At 33.3% G+C, this 13511-nt stretch overlaps 1 protein-coding gene across 2 annotated transcripts in view; it reads right to left on the bottom strand.

The window, feature by feature from the left end:
- The window catches only part of ADIPOR2 (adiponectin receptor 2), a 73048-nt gene that overhangs the window by 37651 nt on the left and 21886 nt on the right, over positions 1 to 13511 (bottom strand). For both annotated transcript variants that reach the window (XM_051962832.1, XM_051962831.1), the window contains exon 2: positions 4481 to 4739. In XM_051962832.1, the coding sequence (XP_051818792.1) occupies positions 4481 to 4654 (174 nt within the window). In that variant the 5' untranslated portion in view covers positions 4655 to 4739. The remainder of the gene's footprint in view (positions 1 to 4480; positions 4740 to 13511) is intronic.

Here is a 13511-nt window from a genome sequence, read left to right as displayed (position 1 = left end):
GCGTTCTCCTCAAAGATTACCTTTCATCTATTCTCTACATATCTTTTAGTGTTTGTCTCCCTATTCAGAATGTGAGATCCTTAAAGAAAAGGACTATTTTTGTTTTTCGCTGCATCCTGTGTTCTTAACACAATACCTGGCACACAGTACGTACATAATATTTGTTCACCAACTAATTGACCATGAGTTTTTAGCCTCCAATCTCTCCCACTCATTTTCCATACAGCTGTCAAACTGATATTTAACTGCTGAAAAGGGCTCATAAGTCTACTCTAGGTTACAAGTCATTTAAAATGCTGATAGTTAAACTAAAAGTTTACCACTGGAATTCTGAGACAAAGCAAATGATAGTTTCACTAAAAGAAACAAAGAGAAATCTGAAAGGAAAGTGGATTTAGGGGTAAAATTAACTTTTGAACATGTGGAATTTGGGATACTGATAAGACATTCAAGGAAAGATGTCCCATAGGCAACTGGAAAAGAAAAGCTGGAGATTAGGAGAAGTCCAAGCTAGAGATATGGATTTGGAAAAGTGATCACTGAAGCCAATGAAGTAAGATGACCAAAGGATAACATATAAAGAAAGAAGAGAAAAAGACCAAGGAAAATACCTACCTGAGTGGGTTGGAAAGAGGAGAAATCAGTAAAGGAGAGAAGAATAGTCAAAGAGGCTGGAGAAACAGTAGAAAGTGAAGTTACTGAGTCCAAAGAGAAGGAGACTAACAGGAAGAAACTAACAGCGAATAAAGGGGAAAAAAATGATACAGATGTCCAGTCAGTAAAAATTAAAGGATGAAAATTGGAGATAGTTTGTAGGCTTGAAGAGCTGGGGAAAAATTGGAAAGGGAATCAATGAAAACAAAGTAAAAAGATTATATCCAGCTGAAGTTATATACCATAAATCTGAAGTGGGTTAAATTAATCCAATTTTGTGATTTTATCCAAAAAGGACTTTCTAATAAGACTTAGCATGTGGAATGGGGAGAATGAACAGTTTCATTTACATGGATTGAAGATCAGGAGGTTAAAAATAAAGCAAAATCAAGGAAATGAGGGATTCTAGGGTTGTAGTTGGTGAAACATTAAAGAAACCATCACCAGATTCAGATCCAGAAATTGAAGACAAATGAAGCCAGAATGGATAAGATAGACTGAGAAAATGCAGATGAGTCAAAGGATCAGAGCTCTCAAAGAACAGGTTTAGTATAAAAAGGATACTTACACATGCAGGACCCATATGTTTAAAGGAAGAACATAAATAACACAATGAACACCACATGCTGTCTTTCTGATAAATATTTGCTGAATGGCATTTTACTACATACTACAAACCAGTCAGATATAAGTGACAGAATATTTCAGACTGCTTTTAGTTACCAAGTGCCTTTCAATTATGATTCTATGATACTATAATCACCAGCCACCTACAATAGCAAAAGAAACTCTTAGTATACTTTAATGGAAAAGAACACTGGCCTAGAGGTTTAGAGACCTGAGTTGTTCTATTATGTGCTGTAAAACAAGTTACTTGGCTTCTGTTTCTCCATTGGTGAAATGGAGAATAGTATGCATAGGCATACTTTGTAGGCACTTAATATTTAATGATTGAAAGAAATAATTTACATGAAGCACTGAGTTTCTTGAGAGACAACATATAAACATATAGTACAAAAATGTATTTCAACAAAAAAATTTTGCTTAAAAGATAGAAGGAAAAGGAAACTGGTTTTATCATCAACAGAAACAGGTGGAAATTCCAGATCTACTCCTTCCTCATTATGACAAAAGGCAAATCATATCACTTCTCTCTATTTGCTCATCTACAAAATATGGGAGAGACCTGAGTTCTCTTCGAGTTCTGAGTCTCTGATCATCGATATTTAGGTTACAGTTGTACTGAAAATGTAAATACTTATAAAAATGCTTCCAAAAGGCAAAAATAAAAAAATGTTTTCAGCCAGTTAACACAACTTCATTAAAAGTACATAAATGGCACATTTCCTTAATCTTTTCCTTACAGACCTCAGTCTATCGTAACAATTTTTCAGGGTTTCAAGAAAGCAAGTAAAATACATCAAGTATTTGAAATTAATGGGGAGTTAAAACATCCACTCTTTATCATGTAAAATAATATTTCTAATAACAAGATTATATGATGATGAACTGTGATGCACTTGTCTTTTTTCAACAATGAAGTGATTCAAGGAAATTCCAATAGACTTGTGATGGAGAGAGCCATCCAAATCCAGAGAGAGAACTATGGAGACAATGTGTATAAAAGCATAATATTTTCACCTTTTTTTTTTTTTTTGGTGGGGTGGTGATGATGTTTGCTTGCTTTTTTTTTTCTTTCTCATAGTTTTTATTTTCCCTTTTGATCTGATTTTTCTTGCACATTATGATAAATATGATAAATATGGAAAATGTTTAGAAGAATTACACGTGTTTAACCTAGCATGGATTGCTTGCTGTCAGGTCGGGGGAGGAAGGAGAAAAACTTGAAACACGAGGTTTTATAAAGGTGAATGTTGAAAAACTATCTTGGCATGTATTTGTAAAAATAAAAAGCTATTATTTAAAAAATGATATTGCTAAAGGCACCTCGTCAAATAGAAAGGACTTATAAAAGGAAAGTCTATAGTCACATGTTCTTTTCAAAGTGTTTTACAACCAGTAATATGACCCCCTATTTATGTGGTCATGATTCCAGGTGATATTATGTTATATACTAAAATAGAAGGAAATACAGATCCTACATGTCTCCTCCAAGAATAAACTTCAAGGCCTTATTCTGTCATGTTATTTACAGATAGGTAAGATATTTCATAACTTGTGATTCAAAAGAGAGAGTATCTGATGTGGAGTCAAATTCTGGGATTGTTGGTTACTATCTTTGTAACACTGAACAAATCACTTAACTCTCCAGAATCTGTTTTTTTTTTTTTTTTTTAATAACTATAAAATAAGGAAGCTAGACTAGATGCCTCCTCTGGTCTCTTCCATCTCTAATCTATGATTTATCTGTCCACTGTATGCATTAAACAGAAATCCCACTATTATGTTCTTCTCAAGTGAGACCAAGAACAAAACTGAAATCTCAGCTTAAGGGCTTTTTTGGTTTGTTAATAGTTAAAAGGTCCCTGGCCCACCAGAATGTTTACTTGAGAGAAAAGTCTTTAAAATCCAAACCAACAGGATGCTAATAAAAATGAAGTCTCAATTCCAATAAACTTGGGATAAAAAATGCCATATGCCTCTAGAGAGAACTATGAAAACTGAATATGGATCAAAACGTTGTATTATCATCTTTTTGTTTGCTTGCTTTTTGTTTTCTCATGTTTTTTCCCTTTTGGTCTGATTTTTTGGTACAATATGACAAACATGGAAATATGTTTAAAAGGACTGCACATATTTATCCTATATCAAATTGCTTTCTTTCTTGGGAATGAAGGTAAGGGAGAAAAGGAGAAAAGCCCTTAAGTCAGGAGGACCTGAGTTCAAATCCAGCCTCAGATACTTAATACTTCCTAGCTGTGTGACCCTGGGCAAGTCACTTTACCCCAATTGCCTCAGTCAAAAAAAAAAAAATGTTGAAAACTATCTTTGCATGTATTTGGAAAAATAAAATACCACTGAGATATTTATCCAAAAAGATATCCAAAAAAAGATGGAAGTCTCCCCTATGAACCAAACAGGAACACTCCAAACAAAAATGGACAGTCACTCAGTATGCTACATTTTCAGTATATACTTTTTTTTTTATAGTATCACTATTCCTGAGCACACAAATAAAATTAAAGAGATAAACTACCTACAAAATTAACTTCTTCCCACTATTCTCACATTAGAACTGTTTTGTTTGCTAATGTGATTTGTTTAAAACTGCTCTTTCCCTTTTATAGACAAAAGTAAATCTCAAAAAGCAATTTCTTCTGTTTTCCAAACTGAACTGACACCAAGATATGCCCAGTAAACAAGTTTCAATAGCTAGTACTATCCCCAATTGGCAGCATTTGTTCCAAAAGTCTATTAGGAACTTCATAACCAAAGCATAGGCAAGAAAGGAAGGTGGGTTACTGTGAAAAAATATTTATTATTATGGCCAACTGGCTTTACAATTTACATTCTATTCTGCCCTAGCTGATCATAATATGAGTTTAAATTCAGTGTTCAACACAATGAGCAACCTCGTGATCATCATTTCTACTTGTTATAAAGAGAAAATGAAAATAGCTGCAAAAAAGGAAAACCTACCAACTTTTTATAAAGAGAAAATGAAAATATCTCCAAAAAGGAAAACTTACTGAAGACATCATAATTTTCAAGATAATTCACAAGATGTTAAACCAAAATCCTCCTACCCTGAAAAGTGACAATTATTAATGGTTTCTTTTCTACAAAGTCATGATCACATTTTAAATGATGATCTTCTAAGATCCCTTATGCTATCTTAATTGCAACTTTTATATCACCTACTTACTTTTTTGAACTGGGAACAGGGAACAGATGCCACTAAAAGAGGCCCCAGATCTTCTTCTTGGTGGTTATCATTATGACTTTTTCCTGAAACATCAAATTGGTAACCTTTTCTGAGCCGTGTAACTGGCTCCGGAGTACTGTTGCACCCCGATACGAGATCTGCTGTTTCGTTCATGGGATACCAAGGTCTTTTTTACAAAGATGTTTCTCCTTCTGTTCCCTCTTCTGGGAGGATGTTCTCTCAAAACAGTTGTGTAGCCCTAAGAAAAAGAAAAATTAATAAAATTTAGAAGTAAAAAAATTTAATTAAAAAAAAGAAAGAAAGAAAGGAAAGGAAAAAGTACAGGAAGAATTTGAGAAGATTAAAAATAAGAATTTAGTCATAGCAAGAACACAGGCATGACAATGAAATCTTAGAATATTCTAGGATAACTATATTTTACAATTATTTCCTAAATACTTCTGCATTGTGGGATAACCAGAAAGGTGTTAGATTTGGGGTCAGAAAACAAATAAGAATTTTCATTAATCATTTGATATTACTAGTGATTTAACCTTCATAAATCTATTTCTTCATATGAAAAAGGAGAGATGGAGATAAACATACTTATGATAATTATATTACAAGACCAATGAAGGCAAAGTGCTTTGGAAATCTTAAAAGTACTACAGAAATAGAATTATAATTATTATGAATCAAAAAATTATTTAACAATATAATGAATAAATGAAAGTATTTGAGAATTACTATGTGCCAAGGAACCAGATTGATTCTCAAGATATAAATACAAAAACAAAGAATTGCCTGCCCTCGAGGTTACAGTCTAACAAGAGAGCTTACTCTTTCCTGTAACTAGAGGTCTGGAGGACGGAGAACTAAATTTCTCCCAAAGCTTTCCTTTAAACTGAAGTTTAAAGGCAGAAACTGAATTGCCAACTTATTCTACTTCCCATCTGCAGGTCTGCCTAATTTCAACTCTATACACCAAGATGACCTTGGGCAGAGTAACTCCTAGTGTCTTCTTTCCCTTCCCAGCTTACTAAGCTTCTTTTTATTTGTTATCTTCTCCCACTAGATTGTAAACTCCTAAAGGGAAGGAAATGTCTGTCTTCATATTTGTCCCAGAACTTAACACAGAGTACATAATAGACAATTAATAAATTATCAAGCTGAACTGAATATAGAGGGAAATGGTAGGCATAAAATATCTCTTGTGCTTCCTGAATGGCCCCATTCAGCAGGGAGTAGGAGTAAAAGAATGAGATGGAGGGAAATGATGACCATTTTTGGAGGAATGGCTAAACAAATTATGATCCAGTAATTAACTTTCAAAGTGGTATCCTTTATATACTGTAACCTATTTAACATATATAGGACGGCTTGCCATCTAGGGGAGAGAGTGGAGGGAGGGAGGGGAAAAATCGGAACAGAAGTGAGTGCAAGGAATAATGCTGTAAAAAATTACCCTGGCATGGGTTCTATCAATAAAAAATTATTTTAAAAAAAAGTGGTATCCTTTGCCCATCAATTGGAGAACAGCTGAACAAGCTGTGATATAGGATATGATTGAATATTATTACAGCAGTGATGGAATGATGAACAGTATGCTTTCAGAAAAGCCTGTAAAGACTTAAGTGAACTGATGCAAAATGAACAGAAGATTGGACACAATAATAGCAATATCATATGTTTTAATTGTGAATGTCTTAGCTGTTCCCAGCAAAACAATGATCTAAGACAATTCTGAAGGATGCATAATGAAAAATAGTATCCAACTCCACAAAAAGAACCGATGGAATCTGAATGCAGATTAAAGCATACTTTTTTAAAACTTTGTCTTTTTTTGTTGTTGTATCTGTTTTCTTTCACAAAAGGAATCATATTTTGCATGACTGTACATGTATAATCTATATCAAATTGCTTACATTCTCAATGGAGATGGAGGGAAAAATTTTGGAACTCAAATTTTTAAAGAACAAATGTTTTTAAATTTTACGTGTAATGAGAAAAAAACTACATTAAAAAGTATGAACTCTGCCTCAAGTCTCTCTCCACTTCAATCTATTCTTTACCCAGCTATCTAAATGATTTTTCTAAAATATAGGTACAAACATATAAGCACACTACTTGTGCTCTTGTGATTATTACCTCAAATAGAAATCCTTTCACTGGCATTTAATATACTCTTCTCCTTGCACTCTACAATCCAACCATACAGCCTACTTTGCTTTTCATCATACAGCCTACTTTGCTTTTCATCATACTTCACACTCCATCTTCTCTCCATCCTTATCCTTCTCCTAATCTGATTCTTAAAATTTATAACTTCCTTTAAGACACAATCCAAGTATCACCTCTTTCAGGGAGGCCTTTCCTAGTATCCCCCCAAGTCACTTTAATGTTCCTTCCCATCTATTCTACATTTATATTCTATGTTCTGATTTATATGTTTTCTTCTTTAGAATATAAGCTTTTTGAAGCCAGAACTTTATTTCTGTGTGTTATCATTCCCTCCTCCCAACTAGCATGATAAGTAACAAGATAAGATCTTAATAAATGCATGTTGGTTGAATGATATACAAATATAACAAAATATTAATGTATAAAATATGAAGAGAAAGCTGAATACAAACACAGAAAAACTTAAGAGAAATTGAAACAAAGTAAGCAAAATCAGGATCAGGGAAACAATATATATAATATCAACCATATTAAATGGAAAAAAAAAATCAATTGATAGTAAACGTTGCAAAATTATGACAAAGATTCACCCCAAAGAAGAGATACAAGGAGGCATTTATCTTACCTTTTTTTTTTTTTTATGTGTGTGTGGAGGGGTGGGGGGGTGAGGGAGGGAATAGGGAATCATGGGTATAAACAATGCATACATTTGAGATAAGAATTCATTATGTTACAAATTGTTGGAAAAGCTCGAAAGCTATCTGATAGAAATTGGGCATGGATCAATATCTTCCACCATTTACTAAGGTAAGGTCAAAATGAATACATATGACCTAGACATAAAGAGAGATATTATAATATGAAGAACAAGGAACATATTACCTATCAGATTTATGCATAGGTAAATGACTTTTGAATAAATAAGAGACAGGAAGTGTTGTGAGGTATAAAATGGATAATTTTTATTATATTAAATTTAAAACATTTTGTACAAATAAAACAAATAAATACAGCCAAAATCAAAAGCAAAGTAGAAAACTTGAGGTAGGGGGAAAGAGAATTCTACAGACAGTTCCAAAAAGTCTCATATCTCAAATGTATAAAGAATGTGTGTCAAATCTAGAAGAATGCAAGTCATTTCCAATAATCAATAGATATGAACAGGCAGTTTTCCCAAAGAAGAAATTAAAACAATTTATAGTCATGTGAAAAACATGTTCTAAATCATTATTGACTATAGAAATGCAAATTAAAGCCAACTTGAAATATCATTTTATACCCATCAAACTGGCTAAAATGATAGAAGGGAAAATTGACAAATGTTGAAAGTAATGTGAAAAAATTGGGAAGTGACCATATTATTGGTAGATCTATGAGCTTATGCAACCACTTTGGAAAGAGATTTGGAATTATACCTAAAGAGTTATTAAACTGTCCATATACTTTGACTCAGCAATACTATTATTTGGACTGTCTCCCAAGATGATTATGGAAAATAAAAAAGAACCTACATATTCTAAAATATTTTATAGCACCTCTTTGTGGTGGCAAAGAACTGGAAATTTCAGGGATGTCCATTAATTGGAAAATGGCTAAAGAAAATATGGTATATGAGGGCAGCTAGATGGCACAAATGGATAAAGCGCCAATCCTGAAGTCAGGAGGACCCCTTGAGTTCAAATCTAATCTCAGACACTTAACACTGCCTAGTTGTGCGACCCTGTGCAAGTCACTTAACCCCAATTGCCTCAGCAGAAAAAAAGAGAGAGAGAGAGAGAGAGAGAGAGAGAGAAATATGGTATGTGTTCCTGATAAAACATTACTAAGAAATGTTCTCAATGGGTTTAAAATAGCATGAAAAAAAAAAATTCCACAAAACAAAAAGAGTAAAAGGAACAAACCCAAGAACACTATATATAATAGCAGTACTTTTTTAAGAACAAGTTTAAACAACAAAGTCATTTTGACTAATGTAAACACCCAAATTAACCTCAAAAATCCTATGAAGGACAATGCTATTTGAATCCTGAAAGGAATATTGCTGTTGTAAGAAATGATGATCTGATTGATTTAGAAAAATATGGAAAGACTTGACCTTAGGAAGGACAAGGTTATCCATTTTCAGAGAAATAGGTGATAAGAGAAAATAAAGTGCGGATTTACACGTGTGTGTATAAATGTATTTGTGTTTTATATGTCCATTTAGAGATATTTATGTATGTATATGTGTATAAGTGTATAAATATCCACACTTAACTGTAGACTTCTTTAGGGAAAGGGATAAGAGAGGAGGGGAAGGGGAAAGGAAATAAAATAAAAAATGAACAGCAAAGAACAAAAGAAAACCAACAAGGAAATTAAGAAAATCATGACAGCTTTGACAACAATATGTAGTATTTATTATATAGGTGTTCTTGAAATAGAAATTTATTATTTTATATTGAATATTCTTATCATCTGTTGTGTACATGGCAATGCTTTTTAAATTTGTAAATTCTATTCTTTCTTTTTTTTTCACCCTTTGATAATTTTTTTTTAATTTTACACTTAAATACAGAATGAGAAAAAAAATTGGACAATATGATCTGAGGGGTCACAAAGAGTCTGACACAATTGAATTGAATGAATAACATATATGGGTACAGCTATCTGTTATTCTTTTTTCTATGGTAATTCTATTTGATTCTTTTTTAGATGATAATCTTTTGTTCTTTAAGATACGAGATTAATGCTTTGGCTCAATGGCCTCAAAATTGTTCCAGCTGTTTTTCTTATCTTTGTTTTCTCTAGTGATTTGTTTTTGATAGCATTGTTAGAGAATGTTGTTATAAGACAGTAGATATTGTTCAAGGGTTTTCTTGTCAAATATACTAAAATAGTTTTGTCATTTCCTTTTCCACTTTCCAGTGGATTAAGGAAGAGACTAAGTGGCTTACGCAGGGTTACATAGCTAATAAATACCTAAGACCACATTTGAACTTAGATATGCCTGACTCCAGGACCAGTGTTCTATTCATTGAGCCACCTAAGTGCCTCCTAGACATATTTCTACCTTCTCATAAAAAAGTCATAGTGATAAGAAATATAGACAGACAAGTTGTAAGGAGAGCAGGGTCCTTTAAGAAAACATAAGAAAAACTATAAGCCAGGGAAACATATGCTTGAAAATGACAGAAGTCCATGTGAGAAATTCCCTATGGACGGTTCACATGTTCTTGTTTTCAGGTAACATTGTTCTAATTACATCAAAGCTTTCAAAACAATACAATGCTTCCTAAACAGACATAAACACACAAAAGAATCTAACAACAATTTACAGAGACAAAATGAAGCAGATAAAGATACTTATGGTCCCAACAAGAAGCATTAAAGTAGCAACAGCTCAGAGATTGGATAAAAGGGTGTCCTTGGAGTTAATGAGTCCTGTAGCTAAATTGTACAGTCTTTTACTGGCTATGTGAACTTAGAGAAATAAATCACTTGGGGCAGCTAGGTGGCACCCTGAATAGAGCACCAACCCTGAAGTCAGGAGGACCTGAGTTCAAATCTGGCCTCAGACACTTAACACTTCCTAGCTGTGTGACCCTGAGTAAGTCACTTAACCCCAATTGCCTCAGCCAAAAAAAAAAAAAAAAAAAAGAATGTAAGCTACCTGAGAAGTAAATTACTTTATTTCCCAGTGCCCCAGGTAACTCAGAATATAAACTACAGATGACTTAAAAATCTAGATTTTTTTATTACTAAGATGCCTTTTATTACTTCTTTTCTAATTTTCTTACATAGCTCTCATTTATTTTCCCACTATTTCCTGTACTGTTCCTGTTTGATTTTTAAAATAATTGTTTTGCTTAAAAAAAAAAAAATCTCTTTAAATCTTTGAAAACTAGAATTGGGCAAGGGGAAGTCAATGAAGCTATGAGACCAAGAAATAACAAGACAGATTATAAATAATGAAAAAAATAGAACAGAATGTGAAACATATGAAAAACAACAGATCTGGAGAACAGAAGAAGAGAAAATATAAGAATAATTGGACTGCCTGAAAGTTGTGACCAAAAGAAGAACCTTGATACAATATTGCAAGAAACAATCCAAGAAAATTGTCCTAGAGTGATAGAACATGAGAAGTAGAAATTGAAAAAATCTACCAATTATCACCTCAATGAGAACCTATGTTGCCCATATTTAACATATATAGGACTGCTTGCCATCTTGGGGGGGGGGGGGGGGGAGGGAAGGAGGGGAAAAAAACGAAACATAAGTGATTGCAAGGGATAATGCTGTGTAAAAATTATCCTGGCATGGATTCTGTCAATACAAAGTTATTATTAAATAAAATTAAATTAAAAAAAAAAAAAAAGAGAGAACCTATGTTGCCAAAGTTCAATTTGGCAGATCAAAGAGAAAATTTTGCAAAAAACAAGAAAAAAAATTCAAATATGCTAGAAGTACAATTAGAATTGAATCAAACTTATCAGTAGCCACTATAAAAGATCACAGATCCTAGAATCATATCTACTAACAATCAAAAGAACTAGGCTTGTGGCCAAAAATATCATATCCAGCAAAATTATCTGTACTATTGAACGAGAAAAAAATGGACATTCAATGAACTTGCAGATTTTCAGGACTTTCTATTAAACAAACTCAAACTTAATAGAAAACTTAACATGTAAGTCAATATAAAAGATCAATGTCAAGGAACTCAACATGGACAAATAGTTTGTGTTTTTTTTTTTTTTTTGTTTTTGTTTTTTAACATGGGAAATGTATAGCATATGTTTAAGACTGCCAAAAATAACAGAGCAGCTCAAAAGAAAAATTGGGCCAGAGTTAAGATAAAAATAGTAATTATGTCATACAAAGAGGTACAGAAGAATAGATACAGAAGTATTTGGGAGGAGAGGGCTACTAGTTTTGAAAACCTACTCATATCAAGAATAGCTTAACAGAAAACATTGCATATATACTATGAAAGGTATAGCACGCTCCAAAATCTTTAGAGAAATAAGGGGGGAGGGATGAGTAGACAGAGAAGCAAAGTAGGCAGGAAGAAAACGAAAAAATTTAAATGTAAAATTTTTAAAAATTATCAAAGGGAAAAAAAAAAGAACAGAATTTACAAACTTAAAAAGCACTGCCATGTACACAGCAGATGATAAGAATATTCAGTATAAAATAACAAATTTCCATTTCAAGAAAACTGATATAATAAATATTACATATTGTTGTCAAAGTTGTCATGATTTTCTTAGTCTCTTAGTACTTAGTTAGAAAGTTAGTTAGTTAGTTAAAAAGATGTACTAACAACAATAACACTGGGTTTGGGCAGCCAAGGAAGGGAGAAAAGCACTGGTAACGTTAGTTTTCTCATTTACTAATGAAATCATAGATCTAAATTCTAACCCTAGTGCCAAAGATTGTGCTACGTATTAGGAATATATTGATGAAAAGGACTCTGTCCTCAAGGAATTTATAATCCACAGAAATTAGATATTGCCACAAACAAAAAATTCAGATCTATGGATTTGGAACAGATGAACAATCAAGATCCAGAACAGTGGTTCAGAACTCAAGAGATACAGGAAAACCATAATGCATAGCGCCTCTACTGAAGGAACAAAAACCTCCAAATGACCCTAAGATTGTGAAGGGAATCAAAGTTAAGAACTTAAAATAAGAGACAGAAATAGAATATGGAGAGACCAATGCCTGGGTAAAATGGGCAAAATATACTATAAAGTCTGAACAAAGTGACTGCTATGCTTGTGCTACTGAGTCACGACACCACCCAAATAATATCATTCCCCTTAGACATGCAAAGACATGAAAGTGAATTCAAATGCATGATCCTCCAGTTCCAAAACAATATCCCTAGGGAGAATTAATCACAGGATTTTGTCCTTTTTTTTCCCTTCTGTACAGAAAGAAAACATTAAGTCTGTACTATCCGCAAATCTAAGAATGGGAAATCACTTGGTTTGTCTCTCAAGGCAGGGTGAAGGACTCCAAAACGAAGGAACTTTGACATCATGCATTCAAAGTTGGAACATAAGGGACAGCTCTAGCAACTTCTCAGGGATGAGTATGGTGGAGAAGACATTCTCCAACCTACTTTGCCTGGGAATTAGACAAGCATTTTGTACACTGATTAAATTTGTCTATTTCTTTTACCCTGGCATTTAAAAAATAAAGTGAGGCTCAAACAACCAATTTCTAAAGGCGTAAGAGGAGTCACAGAGGTCATTTGAAACAATGTTGGCTGGACTAGAATCTTCTTATGGTAAAATGAAGATGCAAGTGCAACTAAGAGTAAATAAAAAGAAAAGAGGAGATTATAGAAAATGTAGTTGAAGACGTTGCCTCTATACTGGGATGGGAATACCTACGTGACCATACATCTGTGAACTCCTATGTGACAAAGAATACACAACTGGTTTCTGCCAATATTTTACTTACATCTATAGTTATAGGGAACTATGATCAAATAAAGTATAAGAAAAAGGGGAAATGAATACCAATGGGGGATGTGGTTAGAGGTGGGGACTCATGTGAGAGAATTAGATACTCCAGACAGGTTGTAAATTCTGTATGACACAGCCAATGGAGAGTTAAGACTTGAATTTTGGAACAGAACTTACAACTTATAGCATTAAGTGGTGCCTATGGGTGGACAACCATTCTTGCAAAACTGTGAATAAAAATTTTTCCCTGGCTTCAACTGCAGAGTTTCTGTTAAAACACTTGTTTCTTACAGGCACCACTTATAAGAAATTACAAATGCTGGTGGGATTGAGGGGAAAATAGGTACATTAATAAACTACCAGAAGTGGTGAACTGTTCCAACCAT

Source organism: Antechinus flavipes, chromosome 5 (genome assembly GCF_016432865.1).
Source record: "Antechinus flavipes isolate AdamAnt ecotype Samford, QLD, Australia chromosome 5, AdamAnt_v2, whole genome shotgun sequence".
Classification (NCBI taxonomy): Eukaryota; Metazoa; Chordata; class Mammalia; order Dasyuromorphia; family Dasyuridae; genus Antechinus; species Antechinus flavipes.
The sequence above is the reverse complement of the archived record's forward strand: the minus strand, read 5'-3'. Positions and strand labels throughout refer to the sequence as shown.